This window comes from Dama dama, chromosome 20 (genome assembly GCF_033118175.1).
Source record: "Dama dama isolate Ldn47 chromosome 20, ASM3311817v1, whole genome shotgun sequence".
NCBI classification, from domain to species: domain Eukaryota; kingdom Metazoa; phylum Chordata; class Mammalia; order Artiodactyla; family Cervidae; genus Dama; species Dama dama.
The window spans coordinates 49,660,581-49,686,728 of record NC_083700.1 but is presented as its reverse complement, the minus strand read 5'-3'; the positions used below and the strand labels follow the sequence as shown (position 1 = coordinate 49,686,728).

Sequence of the window (26,148 nt, the reverse complement as noted above, 5' to 3'; positions counted from 1 at the left end):
AGGATCACTTTAAACACTAAAGTTCTAATCATTTAAAAGAGTTCTAATGCTTCTCTTTCTTTTCCCCACTAATTTTCCAGTTCTATTCCAAGAGTATAACTAACCTGTAAACTGTATGTTGCAAACTCTATTATAGTATCATTATTTAAACTATTATTCTAGTGAAAGTTTAAAGAAGGAAATGGTCAGATCTAGAGTTATAAGAGTTGCTTGTAGCCAGAAGAGTTGGCATTTGAGTTGCATTCTGAACCATGAGTAGCATATGAATGATGGCCCATTAGAGAAAAGAAAGGAGGGCCTTGTGAGTAGAAGTAACTGCCTTCAAGAAGCCCTTCTCATGGAGGCTGCAGTCATCAGGATATACACACTGAGCCTCAGCCAACATCCTTGTTTTAGAATCATCATGTCAACCTGGACCCTGAATCCATTTCATTACCCATTTATCACTCTTTTTAAAAAAATAGGAGTACGGTTGATTTACAGTGTGTGCCAGTCCCTGTGTACTGCAGAATGACTCAGTTATACACGTATATATGTTCCTTTTCTATTCTTGTCCATTATGCTTTATCACAGGGTATATCATTCCCTGTGCTCCACAGCAGGACCTTGTTGTTTATCCATTCTAGATAATAATAGTTTGCATCTGCTAACTCCAAACTCCCAGACCATCCCTCTCTTTCCCCTTTCTTCTGTTCATTACCTGTTTCTTCAGTCCGATTTAGGTTAAAAGAAATTGACTTTCTTTGTATTGTCTTTCTGGCAAAAAGTCTTAAGATATTTTAATTCTTCTGATCTGGTTCTAAAGATAATTTGAAGTTATTATTCCATCAAAAGAAAAAAGAAGCCCTGCTCTTCTTGAAGAAATAAATTTTATTATTATATCTTGAGTAAGGTCTAGAAAAAGGTCTTGGACCCGGTTATTTTTCAGTAAATGTTGATTTAATGACTCAGAAACTGAGGATGTGAGAGAAGAGAAAGAGAAGAGAACCAATGTTTGGGGAGTGCAAAATAGGTACTACATATTTTAGTCTTCACAGCAGGTTGGTTTTGTATGAGTCAGGATCTTTTCTGTAACAGAATTCTGACTTAAATTTAAGAAAGAAAAGATTTGGGGGGTCTTTAATTGGGAATTCAAAGCTACATCTTGGTGTGACGGATCCAAGATTAGAAACATAGTTAGGTCCCTCCTCCTCTCAACCTGTTCTTACCCTTTAGCACATGATTGGTGTGGGTGGCATTAGTGACAAAAAAAAAGTAAGGTATAACTTAAAGATGACATTTGACTTAAATGATAGGCAAAATGTACTATCAGCAGAAATAGGGAATAAAATAGGAGAGGTGGTTGGAGTGTGGGAGGAGTTTGTGAAGAATTCTGTTTGAAACTAATGAGTTTAAAGTGTCAGTAAAACATTCAGATAGAGGTATATGTATGTCCAAAACTAGCATATTCTACTTACGTGAGCTTTACGGTTTTGGGTAAGTGGTGCTAAGCTTTACAATTTCAGAGTTACTTTTTGCACTCTACTGTTTGTGAGATCTTCATTGCTCTATTAATATTTCCAAGTATGTCTTTAATATATTTTATTTATCCTTTCCCTTGTTGGGTAAATGGAAGCCTTTCTGCTTGTCTCCTACCCTCTTTTACAATTAGACACCCTTTCCTCTATTCTGTAAAACAAAAACTTGTTCCTTTAAAACTTGGAATTTCTACTTGAGAGTAACCTCTTCCTATATCCTTTTTTGTCAGTTAGATGTTAAATATCAGCTAACTACTCAAGATGAAATTCAGTGGGTTAAAGCTATGGAGTGAAAACATCCATAACTATTACAAATTAATAAAGTAGTCATTTGTTCATGAATTATTTTTTATAGGAATTAAAGTATTTAAGGGTTATTTCATATTCACAGGAATTAATTATTCATTTTGAACCTTTAATAAGTATTGTACAATTATTTCTTTAAATTTTTATTTGTTGTTTTCTGACATAGATTTAAGATTTTGGAAGCTAATATGGTACTATTCTTGTGTGTAGGACTCTCAGATGGTAGTAGACTCCTTTAAGTCTGGATTTGAACCTCCCGGAGACTTTCCATTTGAAGATTACAGTCAGCATATTTATAGAACCATTTCTGATGGGACTATCAGTGCATCCAAACAGGAAAGTGGAAAGGTGGATGCCAAAACCACAGTAGGAAAGGCCAAGGGCAAGTTGTGGCTCTTTGGAAAGAAGCCAAAGGTAAAAGTCATAAATTTTTCTGTGCTGATGATTTTGTTCTAGTCTTTCATTTAAAATAATGTAGGTATTGGGTGGATAATGGTTTACTACTAATAGAGAATAAATATTTTTATTTGAATGATTCAGTTGACTTTTCACTTAGTAGAAACCTAGAATTTTGTACCTTAATAATAAAAATTATTTCTGAATTTAACATCATTTAATAATGAGTAAAAATATTAAATAAGTTGTTAGTATGTCTTAAATTATATACTTTTGAAATTTCATTTGTATGTAGTTTCAGTTCAGATTTTTTAGGAATCATGATATGACTGTGAGATCACTGAAATTGCAGTTCTCAACTGGAATGATTGATCACAGCAAAAATAAATGTCAAATTAGGTCTTATAGATCATGCTAACAGTTATTTTTATCATCTGTGTGAATATTTTTATCATCCACATGCATATTTAATGGGAAGGGCTCAATGCGTGTAATTATTTGAAGTTTTAAAAAATCTCTAGTTTATTAAGAGAGTCTCTCCCTTAACTTCTTGTCTAAACCCATCTTTTGATGTGCTGCTTATTTTAGATAAATGTAGCTCAGTCAGTGAGCAAATGGAATAAACGAGTGTTTAATCTTCTTACCAATTTAATGGCTATAAAGTGTCATATCAGTAGGAGAATAGATAATCTGATATTCTGTATTTGTTAAAGTATACTTGATTATTTTAATTCATTTTTCTGCTCTTGACATATGAATTTAGATAACATTTAACTCAAATTATAATATACCTATAAATATCTTTAAGAGCACAATTATAATTAATTCAAGCTTTATTTATGCTTTTCATAACATTGTTCCATCGAGAAGTTGAGAGGTGAGACTTTTTTAAGTCAGATCAGAGTAGCTTGGAAAACGTAGATAAACAAGGAATACTGAAAATTTTTTTAAACAGGGGTGAAATAGAAACAGAGAGGAAAGCCACATATGTAATGAATTTTTTTTGCTTGTTTATGATAATAATTACAGTTTTAATGCTTTATTTTAATAGACACTGCCTGTTTAGACACTGTTAACTATAGCTTCTGCCGTTATCTCTGACAAGTATAGGTTAAGTGTGACTGACTAGGCGGTTTTAATAATCTAGAAATCAGAAGAGATTTTTTAATCTAGGTCATATTGCTCTCTCTAACCTTATAATTTGTACACTCTGTATTTTCAGTCTGTCAGCTTGTGAAAAAGTGATCAAATGAAATGGTACATTTTTAAAAGTACATTTGACTTTAAAATGACAGTTTTGGCAAAACTGTGTTAAGTTTCTTATAATATTTTTACAGAAAACTATTTGAGATATATTTTGTAAAAAGTATGTTGCCAAAAATAGAGTTTTCATTTAGGAAAAGAGCTGTGCACACTTGGCTTATTGACTCCTCTCTTTATTTCCGTATTAGCCACAGTCCCCACCCCTAGCCCCTGCTAGTTTACTCACTTCCAGTACTCCCAATGGGTCCCAGTTTCTCACATTCTCCATTGAGCCCGTGCATTATTGTATGAATGAAATAAAAACAGGCAAGCCCAGAATTCCTTCTTTCAGAAGTCTCAAAAGAGGGGTAAGTTTAATCATGGGTTAAAATGCATGATGGCCTATTGTGTGTGTGGTGTGGCTTTTAATACTCTCCACCCTCATTATAAGGCTCTCTCCTATAAATATATAGTTTAAAACACTACAGAATTAAGTATAGCTGCCCTCAAGTTAAAAACAACTCCTCTTTATAACATTTGAAATGCTCAACCATAAAAGAATGGTATTATAAAGAGGGTGCTGGGTACAATCATATTAGCTATTTTTTTTCTTTTTGTTTATGTGAAGTCATATGTCCACCATTGTCTTGTAATGTATTTACATTTTTAAGACTTTCAGTAATTTGTCACTGAAATTATTCATGTAATAATCTGTCACTAATGATGACTTCTGTGAATTTTATAAAGTATTATTTTGTTGGCAAAAAAAAAAATAAAATTCTATTTTAATTTTAATTGCCCTACTTTCAGAAACATAAAACACAATTGCCAATAGTTAAATTAAAAAAATCAAAGACAGGCATGTTAAATAATCAAGATTATAGATCAAATTAAAATAATATATTACAAAGTATATTGTATAAGTTATAAAGCCTATAAAAATACTAGATTTTATTGAGTAATGGATTCATGGAATTTGTTTTCTTAAACTAAAAAAAAAAAAAAGTATCTTTTTACCAAAATTTTCATTTATTTCCCCATAAGCGAGCCTTTTTCATTTACTTGTAACTAAAACTCTCTTGGAGAAGGAAATGGCAACCCACTCCAGTATTCTTGCCTGGAAAATCCCATGGATGGAGGAGCCTGGTGGATACAGTCCATGGAGTTGCAAAGAGTCAGACACGACTGAAAGACTAACACAAAGATACTCTGCAAATGAAAAATTTTAGGATAGTGGAAAGCAAATACTAAACTGTTTCTTAGCAACAACTGTTAAATACTACTGATAAATTAGTGTTAATTCATTATGTTTTAGACTAATTTCTGTTGTTTAAGATTGTTTAAGATCTGATTTGAAGGGCATGGTTGTAATATTCATAGCTCGTGATTTAGATTAATTTAGGAGATTTGTATGAGCATTTGTTTAGACATATAAAAATTTTAGGTGTGATAACCCACAGATGAGAACTTTGATAGTTGGGAGTTTGTTAGTGTCATAAGAAGTCTAGTTGTTAACAGCATTGCACTCACTCTCGGACTCACTTTTACTTTCAGTCCCTCTCCTTCCCCTCCCCCTGATGCTACTCCCTTCCTCTCTGCCTTTCTCCCCTTTCTTTTTCCTTCTCTGTCTAGCCTGTATGTTTCTCACTCTTTGGTAACCCTATCTATCTTTAAATTGCTTTAGTTGGGTTTCTCTTCTGGCCACATGTAGAACAAGATACATATCTTATAGGGCAATATTATATTATTATTTACTTTTATTTACTATTATGACAAGCTAATTGGTGTTAACAATGCAGCAGAAATGTCCCAGTGTATTACATTCTTTTTGGGACTTCCTTTTTTATTCTGGTAATGACCTGAACTTCTTTGCATTACCTTTCCTAATTCTGTGTATGAATGTTATTATGGGTTAATTCATGACATTTTGAAACTCCCTGTGAATGAGTCTGTGTTATGCTTGTAGGCACTACAGGTGCCTGTAATCAGTTTTAAAAGCTCTTATCACTTGTTTAAAAGACTTTAAGAAATCATATTTGGGATTTTTGTTGCCTGAATTATGAGAGTAGAATTAATTCCCATCTTTCTTCTTTGTGATGACTTAGACTTCATTAAATATTATGCTTTTGCAGAAATCAATGGTAATCAAAAATTGCAATTACTACTTGTAATTTCTAGGAGCCATATTTTTGGAATGTCTCAGGTATCCTGCATATCTAGTCTCCCAGGGCCAGTTACAGTACCCTGCACAGCATGGTCTTAGGGATATGAAGTGCTTACAATGCTGTGAAAAAAGTTTAGTTAGTTAGAACTGTGAGCCCTGGAGAAAGAAGCTTAAATAAGTGACATCTTTATTGTTACTGAATAAATTCATAGGTAGAATTGTTACTGAATAAATTCATAGGTAGAATTTTATAACTGTTGAACTTAAAAGTGTCTGTGTGGTCATTATTTATTATATTTCCACATATTGCTTCAGCTTTAAATACTAGGACATTTGTCAGGATAGGGAGGCTAATTCCAGATAGGCCACAATGGTTGCGCTTATTATTAGTTATCATGCCAAAGAAAAAAACAGTATGCAAGATAGAAGATATGATAGACAAACCAGCTGGAGAATGGAGAATACAGCAGGAAGCAAAGTTCATTACCTTGGCCTTGCTTTCTGCTTTGACTGATATTTGGTAGTTTAATAGATACTGTTTCAAAATTGTGTTTTCTTTCCACTTAAGAATTTTCTCAATATAGAAAAGGAAGAAGATATGCTTTAACAAACCATTTATGTGTTTTTATGTGAATTTACATATAAGTCCATAAAACTGAAAAAGAATTATGGTTTATTAAAGCTGATGAGTTCTACCATTCAAATCAGAAACTCTTGTTTTGAGCTATATTTGTTTCATCGTTTTTCCTAAATATCTGCTTTTGGCTTTTATAAAAATTTATAATTTCTTTCTAAGAAAACCTACAGTTTCCATTATCTTTAAGGACATGAGAAATGTTATATTGGACCATTGTTTTTTAATTTGATGGTGGTACTGGTAGACTTTTTCTGAGGGATGAGGATCTATAATTTCCTTCTGTGACATCAAGATCTAACCTTAAATAGATATTTAGTGCACACTCAAAAGCTATAGAAATGAATAATTTTTATTCTAACTACTTCATTGGTGCTTACTGGGTGCTCCTTTTTTTTAGTATATATATATTTATCTAGCAGTAGTGAGTCCATTTAGTAAGTCCATGTTTACTGTCTAAATTATTCATGATTTTATAGGCTTATAGAGTCATTTTTGTAAACTTTTATTATCCAGAATACTGTTCTCAGGATTTTCCTACCTTAAAGTTAAATACACGTAATAATTTGAATTGCCTGATTTCCTTTTTAGCTCCCTTGTATAATTTTTAAGATATAGGAGGTATGTGAAATTTTCAGTATAGTATTTCTCTATTGAACATGAATTGCTTTTAAAAAGACAAAATGTATTTCTAATATTTATGAAGAACTTGAGTTTTTATATCCCCAAATCTAAAGAACTGTGAATTTATTTTCTAATTAATAGTAAAACTAAGTTAGCTAAAAACTGAAACATTTAATATTTCAGTTTTAACTATATTACTCTTTTCTGTAAATTGTATTAATAAAGAAACTGGAAAAATAATTTGTATCACTTAGAAATTTAGCTGCTTGAGATTATCATAAAAGATAAATTCAAATAATTTACCTATTTTGTTTCTTGTTGATATGATTTTGTTTTAATAATATTTATAGAAGATCATAAATATCTTATAAAAATCTAAAACTCTAATCTTCTTAACAGGAATTTTGTCATAGCAAAGTAAGTTGTGGTTTTTGTTCCCTGAAACTACTGACAGTCTAAAGAATGTTAAGCTTAATTTGGAAAGATAATGGATAGCATATGTCATCTTTTCTTATCATTGTAACCATTAATATATATGGCCAGTTCATCAGCGATAAGGGGTAGATATTTTTCTCAGCTATTTATTAAAATCTGTATTTTTATGTGAAATTCTACCTGATGTCCTCCATATTCTCTAAAACACCTTGACTTAGTAAACAGGGACAAACAGAAATTTTAGAAACTGCTAAACAAATGCAATGAATGTGAAGATAAACTTTGTAAGTTCTCCTGGGTATTATGAGTCACGGTGTGTGTGAGTATGTGGGTGTGCGCACACACGTATGCCTGTGTACATGTGTGTTTAGTTGGGATGCTTGACAGATGCAATGCCGGTTGCAGAACCCTGGGAACCCACAGAACATGGATGATACATACATAAGTGCATATATATATATATTTATATATTCATAATATGAGAGGACTCTGCTATGTCACATTTTCAGAAAGAATAAATTTTAACCAGTTTTCTAAAAATAAAACATATATTTTTAGTGTTGCTTTTCAAGTGTATGGATTTCAGAATGAAAACTGAAAAAGAGAAGCTATATCTTCAAAGTAAAATTCAACCCATATATTGTTATCTATTAGCAAATATGTATGGGAAACATGAATCTAGGTGACTCATTACTATTTTGATAATAGTGTGTTTTTTAATGTGTCTGTACATTAAAAATAGACTCTTAAAACTAAAGTAGAAATGTTACCCTTACCTACTTGTGACATACTCAAGTTCAAAACAATGTTTTAAATTATAAAAATTCAGATAATGATCTTTAATGCATTGGGAAGAGTATTCCATTCTTTAGTACTACATATAATATTTATTTTAAGTGGCTAATATTAGATCTTTATGTTCAACTTTTTGAGCATTAGGATTTTGAGAATAGAGAGCTGTATATGTGAAATCCACTTATGTAAAAGTTCTCTTAAAGAAGAAAATACATGATTACTGATAAAATCATTACTATTTACTTTTGAGTTTTAGTTGCACTTAGAAAATATCTGCCCATTATCATCAGTGTATATTTTTTTTTGCAAGTAATTTACTTTTCCCCCAAATGTGGTTACAGTTGTTTTTCTGGCATAATTGTTTGGATTGTGAAGTGTACATGATATATTTTAATATCGTAAAAAAAAAAAAACAGTATAAGTTATTGCATCTTCTGTATTATGGTTTCATGTGAATAATATACCATTTCTTTCTGTTTTCCATTGAACTATTCAGTGGTCGGTGAAGATGGTAAGCCTTATGTGCTGATCTGTATACTGTGCCAGTATTAAATAATCACAAAACATTGTTTTGTTTAATTTAAAGCAAAGTGGTAAGGTACATCCCCACATGTTACTTTGTGTGTCTTTTCTTTCTATAATCCATAGTCCAACACATGGCAGTACCTCTGATGTCATAAAATTTAGTAATAATGTGGTTAACTGTAACTCATTAAGCTCCTAAATGTTATTGGGTGGAGTCTTTTCATGTTACAGAGAAAAAATTAAACATCATTTTAAAAGTTACATGGTGGAACAAAAGTTTATGTTTTTACAAAAGGAAAATTAAAAATGATTTTTCTTAACTCTATAAAAAGAAAGATCATGTAAGTTTGATTTGTAGTTTATCACAAAAATCATTAGATTTTCCAAACAGTAAGAAAGATTTCCTGCTAGTTTCATTAGTCAGTGCTTTCTCTCTACTACTTGAATGGGGATAAAAGTGCAAATAACCTAAATATCGTGTGTGTGTGTGTGTGTGTGTATGCGTGCATGTGTATTATTCCTTTATACATATGTTTCAAACAAATTAATGAAACTGCATTGTGAAGACCTAACATAAAAATTATTGGGTGTTTACATAGTTTCTCATTTTTGGAAAACATACCAGTCTTTTTCAGACTATTGCAGTTTGACCTTTTATGAATTACCATGTAGTAGAAGAGGTTTTTTAATGTCTCAGAGTCTTCTTTACAGCCATAGGAAATAGAGTGAGTTTAGTTCTCATATTCTATAAAGGAATATGTTACAATGTCAAAATGGGATATTAGAGATTCAAGTGCCTAGCTATTGTTAATAAATTTGAGAACAGTTTCATTACAGATAAGTGAAAAGAAATCTGGAAGATTTACTTCTAAAGTAATTGTGAATTTATTACAATACTGCCAACAAAACCATATTAAAATATAACTTTTCATTTCTTTATATTTTTATCTTTGGCACAATATAATAGTTTTCAAACTATTGTACTTGTACCCCAGATTAGATTAAGTCTGACAACTTATATTTGTAATTGACCCCTAAATTTAAAGGCACTTTGTAGGAAATTTTGCCATTTGTTTATTTACATCAGATTTTTTGTGATTGACGGATTTTTATTTCTGGTGACTGATAGATTAAAAAACAAAAGTCACTTAGGAAAGATGTCCTCTTTTTTTCAAGGCAGGCTTATTGAATATCTGTAATGTTCAGGTCATTTGCAGAAAATTTTGTTATGAATTAAATGTTATATTTGATCATGTATTATCTGAAAAGCGAGTTTTATTTTTTAAAAGTGAGAGAAACACAGATGATGAAATAAAGCTATTTAACTATGTTATAGGCATAAATGGCTCAAAGAGCAAGGATGCATTTGTTGTGGGAGCTTATTTCAGCAACACTTAAAAAATTGAACTTATATGTTCTTAAAATCCCCATTTTTAAAATAAAAATGAAGAGTAATAGCTGTCATCAATTTTTGAGTATGTAAAATCTTACATAAATATGGGCTCATATTAAACAGAATCAATAGTTGCTAACATTGGATGTAGTTGTGTCATCTCTAAGAAGATACCTAAGGTAACAATGACATGATTAACATTTAAGAGGAGAAAGACATCATTTGAATCACAAATTACATCTAAGTACTAGAATGTTTTCTTAAATGATGTAGTTTTCTTGAATATAAAAACATTAAAAATTTTCAGACATTGAGGATCCTTCCTAAATAAGGATTTTGTCTTTCTTTGGATTATATCTCTATTTCAAGAACTGAGGTATGGTTGTACAGAGGGATAATTGAAAATAAATCCCTTATTGGAATATAATTTTGACTTACATTTCACACAGTGGATAGTTCTACCTTTATTTTTTATTGATCAAGTATGTTTTGGTCCTAATGAATGGTTTAATAAGTGTAATCACTCAAAGACTGTGTAACATTAAAATATTTTTCATTAGTTAGTTTGCCTTTATGAGGTAAGTTACTTAATGGACTCAGTTATAAAAACTTTTAATATTTACAGTCTGAACATTTGTTATATCCTTACTGTCATGGCAATAGATTTGATTTGGGAATGTGGTATAATATGTTATATATAAAATATTTTGTATAGGTGAGAAATGTTATGTGTTTCCATTTCGTTGTTGTTGCTGTAAGAAGGTTCATCTCTATTTAACTCTGCCAAGACCTGAATATAATGTTATACTGGTAATAACCAGTTACCTGTATCTGGTGATATTTTTGCCTATTCTATTTCATGATTTTATAAAGTGACTGGAATCTGAACTCTTTCTTCAGTACGATTATTTTAATTAACATACATGTACATACATATGTAGATTTCTTTTTCTTAAAAGGAGTCGTTGGGCTAATTTGAAATTAAAATTAAAATTTCTTTAGGTATATTTTAGAAATAAAATTTCATGAAAATATTTTTTATAATGATTTAGATTCTCTTTTCAGGGCCCAGCACTAGAAGATTTCAGTCATCTGCCACCAGAACAGAGACGTAAAAAACTACAGCAGCGCATTGATGAGCTTAACAGAGAACTACAAAAAGAATCAGATCAAAAGTATTTTCCCATTAAGTCCTCTCTATTATTCCTTTCAGAGTCTAATATGAATGATATGTTTAAATGTGCGGTATAAAAGGCTTAAAAATTATACATCCTAATTGAAATATCTTTTCAGGGAAAAACACACTCCTAAATTTTGGAAAATTGTGTGATTGCTCTGTCATATTTTTAAACTGAAATGTTAGAGAATTTCTTAGGTTCAGATTACTTATTGGATGCTAATTGTGTATGTTTATGTCTTCCATAAAATTTCAAGATAGTTTTGATTTATTATCAAGGGTATATACTTTGATAACTTGTTTTGCTTTGGTATGTAAATGGAGCTCAATAGAAATCTGAGGCTGAAATTACTTTGTTTGCAGCAGAAATGTTAGAAAACAGTGTTTGATTACTCACAACTGCAGATTCATTTACTCATAGCTTTAATTTTTTTTCAACTTCATAAAGCGTTTCTTTTAGTTCAGTTTTACTTTAGTGAATATAGAAATTTATATATGATGAATAAAGGGTTATTACAGTGATTGGTAACTTATATCTGGTATTACACTGAAGATAAAATTGAAGCTTAAACTCTAACATGAGTGATTGAAGAATTCATATTTGAGAATCATCTGAAGATAGGTGATATTAAAGTAGTCAATTATGTCTCAGTGAAACTGGAAAAAACAAAGCAATGAGATCATCTTTAAAAAGAAGGACTGTAAGATGAGACGAGAAGAAATCTGTCATTTTATGAAATACACTTAAGAATGAACAGAAAAAAGGAAGAAGCCAGTGAGGGAAATGAGATAAAGGTGAAAGGAAGGAAAAAGAAAATTTACCTCCAAGAAATCGTTCCAATTTTAGTATATGTGCTGCCGAAGCAAGCACTACCTCCAGGAAATCAAGGAAGAAAAGAGTATTAGAGGATGTTAGTAATGTCAGATGTTAAGAGTCCAGGAGAGCTAATTGAGGCATAATCTACAGTGGTAAGATTGGAGAAGTGAAGAGGATGAATGATGTGAATTTAGAGAGAGGTGGTATAGATGAGTTGGGAGGATGACGACGCTGTGAAGTAAGATAAGGAACACCAGTGGAATAATGTGTCTGGATGGGGGGATGTAGTGACTTTGATTTGGGACATGATGAGTTTAAGAATATTGGGAAATATTCTTCCAGCCCTTGATTAAATCTATATAATCTCATTTAGGAAGCAAGAAATGAGACATGAAATCTTTTTTTAAAAACATTCTAAATGTTTTAAAAGACTGTCTCTATAAATTACTAATATTCAGTATATACATGATCAACTTTGTGCAGATTATCTTTAATCAGGTAATGTTTGATTAAAGTTAAAGAACTAGGACTCTTAAGATTAGGCTGCATGCGAGTCCCCAGAATCAAATGAAACTCTTTTACCTGGAAACATGTGAAGTGAATGTTTAATTTTGTGGCTTCCTTCTCATTTTCAGAGAAGCACTTAACAAAATGAAAGATGTATATGAGAAGAATCCACAAATGGGGGACCCAGGGAGCTTGCAGCCTAAATTAGCAGAGACCATGAATAATATTGACCGCCTGCGAATGGAAATCCACAAGAATGAGGTAAATTTGTTGTTTAGCAGTTTTCAAAGATAAGTTCATTTTAATAACTTCATTATGATAGATTGGTTCTTGCTAGAATTATCCTCAAATATTTTCTTGTAGCATTTATAATCTAAAAGTAAGGCATCATTATGATGTAAAAATAAGGTATCATCTTTAGAATTAGCCTCTCATTGAAGTTTTTTTCTTATTTAAAACTTTATGTGGAACTAAATATTTATACTATTTTTAATCAGCTGTAACACTGATCACTGACCAAATTGAAATAAAGATTTCCCTTCTCTAAGAATTAGATAATAAATAATAAAGGCTCAAATCACATTTTCAATGTAGAATATCTTATGAGCTTTAAAATATATTTACTGAGCTCGGTTTTACTTGTTTTTCCCCTCTAAGGCTTGGCTTTCTGAAGTTGAAGGCAAAACAGGTGGAAGAGGAGACAGAAGACATAGCAGTGACATAAATCATCTTGTAACACAGGGACGAGAAAGGTTATTTTTTGCATTTTATTTGTATTTTTTCTCCCCCCACCCCCAGACTTTTCTCTTTTGTCCTAAATTTTGGACAATTCTCTTTTTTCCTAATTTGATAAGTTTGGCTTTTAATAACTCAGTCTTTGAACCTAAATAATTTTCTTTTCTTTACGTTAGCTACAGGTGAATTATGAGATGTTATTTTGCTACTCATTTCTAGTTTGTAACGCATCTAAAAACAGAGATAGGAACTTGGAAAATTCTGGGAGCTGTAGTCTGGAGGCATGGTCTCCTCAGACCTAGGAAGATTGCCTGAAAGTTTAGATGGAGTTGGGTAGCTTACACCAAAGAAAAATTTAACTGTCAAACTACTCAAAGTTTTGTAAAGAAAAAAAGTGCATATTGCTAGATTGGATCAGAGCTTCCAAAAGACATTTTACTAAGTTTCCATGTTTTCAGACCATTTGTGACATTTTCTCCCTTTGGGTAATATTTCCACCCCACCACCCCACCCCGTTATAATAAAATCCAACAAATTTGGACTCAGAAGAATTTGAGAGATCTAGTATCAATAATTGGTTTATACCTAATTACATTGTAATTTGAGGAAATTGATTTTTTAAAAAATTTTTATTGGCTTATAGTTGATTTATGGTGTTAGTTTCAGATGTACAATAAAGTGATTCAGTTATATGTATATTCATTTTCAAATTCTTTTCTCATATATGTTATCACAGAATATTGAGTAGAGTTGCCTATGCTATACAGTAGATCCTTGTTGGTTATCTATCTTATATATTAGTAGTTATTATATTGTGTGTGTGTTAATTCTAAGATCCTGATTTATCCCTTCCCTTCACATTTAGCAAATTCATTTTTAGTGCTGAGTCTCAGTTTCCTAAAATATAAAATAAAGATTAAAATACCTGTCATTCAGGGTTATTAGTAATGAATGAAATAATGTACACAAAGCACCTAACAGTAAAATACCTGGTAGTAGATGTTAATTCCTCTTCCTTTCCATTATCACTTTTTGAAAGAGTACATTTCCTTGAGCGATAATGGGTTTTTGTTTAGGTAAAACCTAGATTAAAAGAATCTAATCTCTCTGGTTTGTGTTATTAAGAATTTAGCTTCCAGACATAGTGGAAATACTGCAAAATCTAATCAGGCAAATTTTACCATTATTAAAATCTCAGTCATCTGATTCTTTGGCAAAATTAACATTTTTCTCTTTTGAAGTAAAAATTTATCAAAAAAGTGTCTTTGAATTGCCTGCTCTTTTGGATTTTCTTAGTTACTAACTTTCTGTTAATGTGATTAACTGGAAATCAATTTTCCTAGGAGTCTTTTGATTTTCAGTGACAGGATGAATCCTCTACCCATACTGACTTAAACAGAAAAGGGATTTTATTGATTAACTTTAGGGAGAGCTTCATCTAGGAATTCAGATGATATCTTCAGTTTTCCATTTCCACTTCACAGTTCTGCCTTCCACTGTGTTAACTTCATTTTAAGGCTCTATGTCAGTTCAGTTCAGTCGTTCAGTCGTGTCCAACTCTTTGCAACCCCATGAACTGCAGCACGTCAGGCCTCCCTGTCCACCAACTCCCAGAGTTTACCCAAACTCATGTCCATTGAGTCGATGATGCCATCCAACCATTTCATCCTCTGTCGTCCCCTTTTCCTTCTGCTTTCAATCTTTCCCAGCATCAGGGTCTTTTCCAATGAGTCAACTCTTCGCATGAGGTGGCCAAAGTATTGGAGTTTCAGCTTCAACATCAGTCCTTCCAATGAACACTCAGAACTGATCTCCTTTAGGATGGACTGGTTGGATCTCCTTGCAGTCCAAGGGACTCTCAAAAGTCTTCTCTAACACCACAGTTCAGAAGCATCAATTTTTTGGTGCTCAGCTTTCTTTATAGTCCAACTTTCACATCTGTACATGACTACTAGAAAAACCATAGCCTTGACTAGATGGACCTTTTTTGACAAAATAATGTCTCTGCTTTTTAGTATGCTCTCTAGGTTGGTCATAACTTTGCTTCCAAGGAGTAAGCGTCTTTTAATTTCATGGCTGCAGTCACCATCTGCATTGATTTTGGAGCCCCCCAAAATAAAGTCAGCCACTGTTTCCCCATCTATTTCCCATGAAGTGATGGGACCAGATGCCATGATCTTAGTTTTCTGAATGTTGAGCTTTAAGCCAACGTTTTCACTCTCCTCTTTCACTTTCTTCAAGAGGCTTTTTAGTTCCTCTTCACTTTCTGCCATAAGAGTGGTGTCATCTGCATATCTGAGGTTATTTATATTTCTCCCGGCAGTCTTGATTCCAGCTTTTGTTTCTTCCAACCCACCGTTTCTCATGATGCACTCTGCATATAAGTTAAATAAGCAGGGTGACAATATACAGCCTTGATGTACTCCTTTTCCTATTTGGAACCAGTGTGTTGTTCCATGTCCAGTTCTAACTGTTGCTTCCTGACCTGCATACAGGTTTCTCAAGAGGCAGGTCAGGTGGTCTGGTATTCCCATCTCTTTCAGAAGTTTCCGTAGTTTATTGTGATCCACACAGTTAAAGGTTTTGGCATAGTCAATAAAGCAGAAATACATGTTTTTCTGGAACTCTCTTGCTTTCTCGATGATTCAACAGATGTTGGCGATTTGAATCTGATTTCTCTGCCTTTTCTAAATCCAGCTTGAACATCTGGAAGTTCACGCTTCACGTACTGCTGAAGCCTGGCTTGGAGAATTTTGAGCATTACTTTACTAGTGTGTGAGATGAGTGCAATTGTGCGGTAGTTTGAGCATTCTTTGGCATTGCCTTTCTTTGGGATTGGAATGAAAACTGACCTTTTCCAGTCCTGTGGCCACTGCTGAGTTTTCCAAATTTGCTGACATATTGAGTGCAGCACTTTCACAGCATCATCTTTTAGGATTTGAAATAGCTCAACTGGAATTCCATCACCTCCACTAGCTTTGTTCATAGTGATGTTTCCTAAGGCCCACTTGACTTCACATTCTAGGATATCTGGCTCTAGGTGAGTGATCACACCACCGTGATCATCTGCGTCATGAAGATCTTTTTTGTACAGTCCTCTGTATGGTGATCTTCTAAAACTGTAAGCTCATATTTCTCCAGGTTCGGGTCCAGTGGAAAAGGAAGGGAATTTCTCTTTCAATAATCCCAAACAACAGTCTGTTCATCTCTTATATCTTAGTTACATGCCCTCGTGTGAGCTATTCACTCTGGTCATGCACGTTCTCTGTTAAGATGGATCCTCTGGAACCAGGGCAGAGCAACTCTACCTGAAGCCTGTGAACTGAACATTGGTCTGGGTGGATCCTCTAAGAAATTTTAGTTTTCTTGGCAAAAACAGTGGGTAAATTCCTTCATCCCTCTTGAATCTGAGATGATAAAATCCAACTCTTCATGACATTTTTCCATTTTATCTCTGGGCCCAGTGATAATGAGAGATATTTACTAAGTACATGTTATGTGCCTAGAACATTATTATCTTTAATTTTTTTAATTTCAGGAAATCCAGCAAGAAGCATTTTGAATTAGAAGCCATGCACACACACACATTTCAACATTTAAGAAAATAAAGGCTTAATTGGGAACCGTGTCTTTGATTTTTGATTCTCTGAATTGATCTTGTGGAGATCAGTTTGTAGGTAATATAAAAAGTTCCCATCTTTGTGATACTTGATGAGAGATAATTTTGTTTTATAGTCCTGAGGGAAGTTACACCGATGATGCAAACCAAGAAGTTCGTGGACCACCCCAACAGCATGGCCACCACAGTGAGTTTGATGATGAGTTTGAAGATGATGATCCCTTGCCTGCTATTGGACACTGCAAAGCTATCTACCCTTTTGATGGTATGATTTTCTTAATGCATTGTATTTGATAAAATTGGTTCCTTAAAGCCTACATGTGTACTGAATCCATGTCCTTATAGCTAAATACAATTGCTAGAAAATTATCCAGGCTCATTAGTGTGAATATTAACTACATTACAAATACAGAGATGTTCCTTCTATACGTGACATTGAAAGAAAATTGCCTATGTTACCAGTATCCTAATAAAGACTATTGTTTAATTATCAACTTTGGCTGATAACAGAATTTCCCAAAGAGACCTTACTAATGTACTCATCAGAGCTGAAGCTGCTTGAGCATAAAGCTCAACCCAGAAAGTGGAAGGCTGGTAGATACCACTTCATGCTCTTCCTTGTAAGTTGTTATCATTGAGTGGCTGGTATAAGGCAAATGGCATAGCTGACTGCCGCTACCATATCCTGAGTCTGTCGGGCATATTTTCCAATGTCAGAAGGAGAAAATGTAGCTTCTGACTGTGCCATCCTTCTCCTGTGGTAGTTGGAGAACAAACTGAGGGAAGGAAGGTGTGGTCCTGTCACACATTTTTAGTTTACCCTTCTCTTTCTTGGACTTTGAAAAATTGTTTCCTTCATTTCACCAAGGAGCAGAGTAACACCTTCACAAAGAAGTTGGTATAAAATGGTGTATGATTTAAGGTCCTTCCCTACCCATCTATGATTTTGGTTTTTAAATTGAGTAATTTCAGTTATTCCTCACTCTGAGAAAACTGTGTTAAATAAGATCTTGTAATATAGACAGGAAGGGAAGAATTTAGCATATGTTAAATAAAGATTCATTTGTGAAAATTGTTACTATTAAGCAGCTTGGGAATGGCTAAGGGGTTGGGAAGAAAGAGAGGCCTGAGGCTGATGAGTTTTAAAGGAGGTTTGTGCTTTATGACTATGATCATTCTGCTTCTACAGTCATATTTTTCCCTTATTTCTTCCAGCCCTTTCACTGTCTTGTTACTCTTTTCTTGATCTAAACTTCATGAATTTTCTAGATAGCACTGCCACTCAAATTTGAGGAAGGAGTTAGAGTAGTGAAATAAAGTTCGTGTACCCTGTCAAATCATACAGTATTGTTGTAGCTCAGATACTTCATCTTTCACGGTTCTGCTGTTAATGCCAGCCTCACAGGGTTATTGTGCAGTTCAAACGAGATAAGTAGATGAAAGTGTAGGGCAAACTACAAAGCCTCATGAAGGTGTTGGTCATGAGAGTCAGTGTGCTTATAGTTCTATTATATTGAAATCTAGCAGGGTTTCACATTGTTTTGTATTTGTAACTTTTATTCAAAATTGTTGTTATGCTTAAATTATGGTTGTGCTATGAAAACTCTCATTTAGGACATAATGAAGGCACTCTGGCAATGAAAGAAGGTGAAGTTCTGTACATTATTGAGGAGGACAAGGGTGACGGATGGACAAGAGCTCGGAGACAGAACGGTGAAGAAGGCTACGTTCCCACATCATACATAGATGTAACTCTAGAGAAAAACAGTAAAGGTGCAGTAACTTACATCTAAACTAATCGGCAACTTTGTAACACATATGACATAAGAATGATAACAAAATCAAAATGCAGTCAATGGGTGGGAATGCATAAGAAAGCTTAAAGGGCATCCAAGATTTATTGTTCACTATGTGAGCTGAGCGTAGGCTCGATCTTAAGAGATGTGAGTATTACCACAAGAAGCTGTTCTTGTGATGCTTTACCATTTGAGTGATGTTGGTGTGAAGCTTAATTGATGCCTTTTGCTCTGTGTTCTGCTTAAGTCTGTGTGAAGGATTTGTGTTTTTCTGCCGTATAAATCATAGAATTTGATCTACTGGGCAGGAATCCATAGGTAGAAAGCTCCCTACCCCGTTACACTTTGCTTCAGGAAACACAGTGATGGTAGTAAACTCAAGTAAAACTGCACTGAAATGCTTGCTAATGCCCAAAAGAGTGGTTTGGTATAGGAGTTTGAAATTGTAGCTACAGTTTCTAGGAAAAAGTAATAATAATTAGCTAATGGATAAAATACGAATGTAATCATTTTCGTTTTTGTCCCTGTTCTTAATTTTGGTTTCCCAAAGGAAGAAAACGGGCATGTAGCATATAATCTATTTTGTAGTAGGCTAATCAAGAGATGCGAAATAAATGGGCCTGGTCTTGCTCTTAAGTGAATAAAATGGCTTTCTTTTGAGACCCAAGGATATTTTCAGGTTTTCTAGTAATTTTCAGTAATGTACAAGCTTTCTTCTGAATTAATGCTTGTATTTTTCATCTTGAAATGTCTTTTGAGAAATGTCACTTTAGTGATACTAGCATTTAGCAATTATACATAGGAAAGTGGATTCTAAATAAACTAAGAGGAAATCTTGCATGGTGGGGAAGTACTGGCAAATTTTGCCTGAAAGAAAAAATGACTTTTTTTTCACTAACTGGGTTGGAGGAATATATCTGTACTATCATCGAGGGCATTTCCTCATTTTAACTGAATTTTCAGTTTTTAGGATAGTTTTTCCAGCTGATTTTAATAAGCATTTGTGGGAAACACTGCACAGCCAAGACAGGCAGTGCTAGTGTCTAGGGGAGGAAAGGGAGGAGGCGCTTAAGAGACTGGCCTTTAGTTTTGCTCATGTTCCAGCATTTTTTGGTGTTTTTAATAGCTGACTATAAAATGATTTTAGAGACATTTGGGATGGACGCTTTAAACTGGACATCCCTTTTGGTCTTACCAAAGGTCTTCAGTAATTGTTCTTTTCTTTTTCCTCCTGGACTGCAGGTTCCTGAAGAGGGTTTCTGAGGAAATGGGCAAGATGTTGAAGGAGGTTACATGCAGCTGCTTTTGGGGGGGAGGTGTTAGAGTTGTCAGGCTCAGAGAGAGTGAGAGAAGCAAGTTGCATGAGTGCATGCAGACATGATTATTTTTTACTAACTTCATTAGCATTTCCATGTGTTGCTTTAAAAAATCATTGTAATACCAACACTTAAACTTGTCATGTATAGCTATTCATATAAAGGAAAAAAAGCCAACAATGGCTAACCTTTTTTTCCATCTGTTTTACTGATGTTCAAATTGGAAAGAATGCAGAGCTCTTATTAAATTTGACTGTCCTGACAGGACTGTCTGTCCCAGCTCTGTTTTAATTGGCTTTTAGACCCATTGTCTGTCAGAATCCTTGCCATTTGTCAGTGTCTGCCTGCGCCACCTCTGTGCTTGCTTAACATCCTGTTGCATGTCTAGAGTGATCGGGTTTAGATTTTTAGGCATGTCTTTATAATCCCTTGTTCTTGTCAAAGCCTTTGTTTTGTTTTACATTTGTAGTGCAAATCACTTTGTCAGACATCTCCAGCACTAATGTTCCATCCTAGTATTTGTGTATGCTGCTATAATGTCCCCACTACAGAACATTCCAGTTTTGGCATTATGAAGAAGTAGTTTGTGAACCTGAAGTATTTATGATCAGAAAAAGAAAACATCTCTGCTCTAGCCTACAGCCCAGTTGAAAGAACTCTTTGAAACATGATCGATCTTCAGCCCCTCAGTCTGGGAAGAACCTATAGTCAGCAATGAAATCCTGGCATAATAAACACAGAAGATACTCACCGCCTCAAGACAAAGGACTGTTGTCAGAAGTCAGCTGCTTCCATTCAAATGCTGCCTTAAACTAGAGTGCCTAAATCTGTTGATTGCCAACTCTACCACTACAGTGTCCCACAAAGGGCTTCATGTGTCAACTAAGTGTGACCTCCTTTAACTTGGCAGTGCTGCTGCCGCTGCCATACAACCTCCATGGGGGGCTTTTAGTGCTCTGCCACGTTTGACGGTGCATCTTCAAATTTACACATCAAACTAAAGACATGTCCGAGTCCATTTTATTTAATCAGTGTTTTCAATGAGAAGTTTTATGGACCTCTCCCCTCATTGTCTTTAATTTGGGGTTACCGTGTTCTCATTTAATTAGTACAATGATAGTCTGTTTCCAAGTGATGATTTTATTTGAACTGGATAAAATATAGTGAAACTTTGTAATGATCTATGTGCACTTTTACTTGTAAAATGGGAGTTTCTGTATGTTTATACTTGTATATATAATTGTCATCAGTGCCCCTATTGCTCATGTTGTCCTGCCTTGCATTTGTGATTCTGTTAATGACTTGTATCTTTACTGATTTCTTAGTGGCATTTAATAGGGAGGTGGGTGGGGGTGGGGGGGATATTTGTAACATGGAAGATTGATTAATTTGGTTCTTTACTGTTTTGAGGGAAGAAAGAAAACGTGAAATGGTCTATGTATTGTTGGATTTCAAGCAATATTTTAGAAGCTGTGTGATCGCTTTAATAATTTTCCCCAGTGTTATTTGAATTGTACTCCCAGTTATATTAATACTAAAGCTGAGTGGCAGTGGTGTGAAAGTGGATGCCATCGTAAGATCAAGTATGCTCCTGTTACACAGCTGACATACAGTTTATTACCTTTAAGACTAGTAAACTATGAAGTTTTAGATTTTAAATCTTGTTACAGGGTTATTTATATAATGTGACATTATTCAGTACTGACAGACTACATAAAGTAGTTTTAAAATCCAGTGCTATTTTTATTTTCAAGGTTAGCAGTGAAGAGGAAATGTGATCTGGCTCTGTTTGTCTTCTGTACAAAGCCTGAAGTGCTTGTGTTTTTTTGGCTAATAGCCACAGAGGGCAAAGTTTAAGGCTTTCTCGTGAGGACTAACTGTTCTTTTCAAGCTACTGTTTGTTTTTCTTAAAGCAGGATTTGCTTCTGTAGGAGGCAAGTTCCTTCATGTGGAATAGTGCAACCTGTATATGGATTATTAAAATAAGGAAGACATTTGTACTTGCACAGTTTAAATCATTCTTAAATTTGAACATGTGAATTGTCCAAAAGAAATCTTTAGTTTTCCAGTAATTTTTACTCTTTCTGTGCACATGTTGATTTCTTAATGTAAATGCTTTGTTTAAGATAGTGTTCTCTGTTGAGAATATTTTCATGGAATAAAATAATCTTTTCATGGTCCATTAAGGTGTATAGAATTATCTCTTATTATCGCTATGTGAATTAAAGAGATGTATTGGTTTTGTTATTGAATGTGCTATGCTCCAGGTAATACAACATAGATGGCTACACTCCATAAATGGAAGCATTTGTGTTGGGCAGCAAGTTTTGCAAAGCAGTTTTGAAAGTTATATTCTAGGTTTAGTTTCTCTCAAGCTTTCCTAAAGAAAAAAAAAAGTTAACTTTCTTTACAGTGAATAATAATTTGTATTTTTTAATCTTTGTTCTACAATAGTTGTGTTAGACTTTTTTACACCATCTTATCCTGTGCATCCATAAGAACTGTCCCTATACTACATAGCTTGGTCTAGTCTTAGGCTGGTCAGCATTTCCCTTGCTTCTGCTTTCCTAATCAGTCAGAGTGAGTGCCTGTGTCTTCATGGCATCTCAAAACATGGAAACAGAATGTTGGCCACAATTAGTGTCACATTCATGATTTTAGAATGTCTTAATTTCAGAAGATTAACCTTTTTTAAAAGGGCAAATACAAAACTATGACTAGTAAGTTCTAGAAACTAAAAAGGAATGAAACTCAGAGTTGATCCTGAACAATGAGGGGTGGTAATTGTTGAGATGAAAATTTAGAGATCCATGCCAAGCTTCTAAGTAGGGACATACACAAAACAAAACATCAGGAAAACAACGCCTATCAGAATACTCAACAATGAAAAGGACTTCTACTATCTGAACCAAAATCAAGGAAGTCATATCCTACTTGGTAGGGAAAGATAACATCCTTATAGCAGTATTAAGGAAAGAGTAAAAGGAAAAGGGTCTCCAGACTTGTTGTAAAGGATAGATTTTCTTTGTGAAGAACATATTAGTGCAAGTGGAAAAAAAAAAAAAAATACCAAAAGCAATGAGCTCATATACCCGGGATCAAATATTGTGTTGTCTAAAAGGTTTGTTTGTTTTTTCCCATAAGATGGCTCTAGCAGTGCTTAGTTTAACAATTATGTTAGATTGTATTGTAACAACTGTCATATCAGCATGCATTGTTTTTGTGTAGCCATTTTAATACTGAAGATGGAAGGAAAAAAGCAACAATTTAGTCATATTATGTTTGTTATTTTAAGAAAGGTGAAAACTCAAATACAAAAAAAAATGCAGTGTATAGAGAAGGTGCTGTAATTGATCAGATGTATCAGAAGTGGTTTGTGAAGTTTTGTGCTGGAGGTTTCTCTCTGGACAGTTCCACGGTCTGTTGGACCAGTTGAAGTTGATAGCGATCAAATCAAGAACATTACACCACACGGGAGATAGCCAACATACTCAAATCAAGTGTTGAAAATCATTTGCACCAGTGTGGTTATAGTCATCTCTTTGATGGTTGGGTTCCACATAAATTAAATGAAAAAAACCTTCCTGATCATGTTTCTGCATGTGATTCTCTACTTAAACATAATGAAAATGTTTTTAAAATAGTGATGGGCAATGAAAAGTGCATACTATACAATAATGTGGAACGGAAGAAATCACGGGGAAGCAAAATGAACCACCACCAACCACACCAAACGGTGGTCTTCTCCTAAGAAAGTGATGTGTATGTGGTGGAATTGGAAAGAAGTCCTCTATTATGAGCTCCTTCTGGAGAACCAGACAATTAATTCCAACAAGTCCTGTTGCCATTTAGACCAACTATTTGTTCCCATTAGACCAACCAAAATTGTCCAGAATTAGTCAAGAGAAAACAATCTTCCATCAGGAGAACATAAGACTGCATGTTTCTTTGATGACCAGGCAAAAACCGTTAACAACTTGGCTGGAAAGTTCTGATTGATCCACCTTATTTACCAGACATCGTGACTTCCAATGTCCCATTTATTTCCATCTTTACAAAGTTCTCTTAATGGGAAAAATGAAAAAATTCCTCAGAAGACTGTAAAGGGCACCTGGAACAGTTCTTCGCTCAAAAAGATAAAGTTTTGGGAAAATGGAATTATGAAGTTGCCTGAAAAAATGGCAGAAGGTAGTGGAACAAAATAGTGAATACGTTGTTCAATAAAGTTCTTGGTGAAAATGAAAAATGTGTTTTTTTTTACTTAAAAACCAAAGGAACTTTTTGGCTAATCCAATATATTCCTGGCTGTAATCACTGTCTGTAATCTAAGGAACTATAGATAATGTAAGAGATGCCAAAATGTGGGGGATTAGAAAATATAAATTAAAACATTTTTTTATTGATTTAAATGTGTTAATTTCTCCTGTACACCAAAGTGATTCAGTTATACAGACACATATATACATTTGTATGTTATATACACACAACACACACAAATTCGTTTAAAAATTCTTTTCCATTATGATGTATCACATGATATTGAATATAGTAGGACCTTGTTTGTCCATTCTACATTTACGTGTTTGCATCTGCTAATCCCAAACTCCCACGCCATCCCTCCCACCTCCCATAGCAACCACATGTCTGTTCTCTATGTCTCTTAAGTCTATTTCTATTATGTAGATAAGTTCATTTGTGTCATATTTTAGATTTAACATAAAAGTGATATCACATGGTATTTGTCTTTCTCTTTCTGACTTGATAATGATGACAATCTCCGGGTCCATCTGTGTTCCTGCAGATGGCATCGTTTCATTCTTTTTTACGGCTGAGTATTATTCTATTTGTGTATATGTGCTATATCTTTATTCCTCTGTTGATGAATATTTAGGTTGCTTCCATGTCTTGCCTATTGTGAATAGTGCTGCTGTGGGCATTGGGGTGGATATATCTTTTTGAATAATAGTTTTGTGTGGATATGTGCCTGGGAGTGGGATTGCTAGATCAAATGGCAACTCTAGTTTTTTGAGGAACTACCATACTGTTCTCCATAGTGGCTGCACCAGTTTATGTTCCCACCAACAATGTAGGAGGGTTCCCTTTTCTCTGTACCCCTCTGGCATTTGTTATTTGTAGATTTTTTTTTTTTTTTTTTAAATTATGACCATTCTGACAGGTGTGAAGTGGAACTTCATTGTAGTTTTGATTTGCATTTAATAATTAGTTATGTTGAGCATTTTTTCATGTGCCGGTTGCCCATCTGAATGTCTTTGGAGAAGTGTCTGGGTCTTCTGCCCAAAATTTGTAGAATAAATTCTGTGAACTTTTGACAACTCTTAAAAGTACTGGATAATTTTTGTCAGCATTTAAGAGAAAATATAATGGGCACCTGACCTGGTTCCTAAGAATAAGTCACATTTCAGTAGCCTCATTTCTTCCTTTAGATATAAATAGGAAATTCTACAGACATTAATTACCCTGATTTCAGCATAATTTCAGTAATTAACAAGATTTCTTACTCATTTGTATAAGATTGTAATGGCATTATTGTAGAGAATGGGAGCTTGCAATGAGCTGATTTGCTAAACCCAAAATGTCAACCCTGAGGAGATAAGACCCATCATAAAATAAACATAAATCTGTCAACTCAAGAAATAGAAAATTACCATTTCCATCTTCAAAGATAACTACTATACTGAGTTTTATGTTTCTTGTTTTTTTCTTCATTTTACCACATGGGTTTTTTTTGTTTGTTTGTTTGTTTTCTAAACCTGATGAGCTTTCCATGTTTTTGAGCTCTGTAAAGATGGTGTCACAGCCAGTGCACACTGAGATAGCTGCAGTTAATGCTGTGGAAGTGTTTCCTTACTGGTTGGTAGAAAATAATTCTGAAAAGTAGTAAAACTTGTCAATCCTGTAAGTTTCACTACATGTGGTTTATTTCAGAAACCACGTTAAACTCCGTGATGCATTTCTGGCTTGAGTACTGGAGACAGAGTTGAAGGTCTTACTATAGATATATGTTATTTCAGGTGTTGGGGAATCTTGGTTTTATAAGCCCCTTGAGTGGGAGGGGACCTTGGACAGCTAAGCTGAGGAGACCTCCCCTGTTCATCCTTCAAAGAATTGCCTCTTCCTGCTCAAGGGGAG

At 33.9% G+C, this 26,148-nt stretch overlaps 1 protein-coding gene across 2 annotated transcripts in view; it reads left to right on the top strand.

Annotated features, from left to right (window-relative positions):
• FNBP1L (formin binding protein 1 like) overlaps positions 1 to 23,077 on the top strand; it is a 114,749-nt gene extending 91,672 nt beyond the window's left edge. The window contains exons 9-15 of one of the 2 annotated variants that reach the window (XM_061121352.1): positions 2,034 to 2,237; positions 11,097 to 11,206; positions 12,661 to 12,793; positions 13,190 to 13,284; positions 17,003 to 17,151; positions 18,501 to 18,659; positions 20,468 to 23,077. In XM_061121352.1, the coding sequence (XP_060977335.1) occupies positions 2,034 to 2,237; positions 11,097 to 11,206; positions 12,661 to 12,793; positions 13,190 to 13,284; positions 17,003 to 17,151; positions 18,501 to 18,659; positions 20,468 to 20,514 (897 nt within the window). In that variant the 3' untranslated portion in view covers positions 20,515 to 23,077. Of the gene's footprint in view, positions 1 to 2,033; positions 2,238 to 11,096; positions 11,207 to 12,660; positions 12,794 to 13,189; positions 13,285 to 17,002; positions 17,152 to 18,500; positions 18,660 to 19,924 lie in introns of both variants that reach the window. The other variant, XM_061121353.1, reaches the window with a different exon arrangement.
• Positions 23,078 to 26,148: the final 3,071 nt, after the last annotated feature.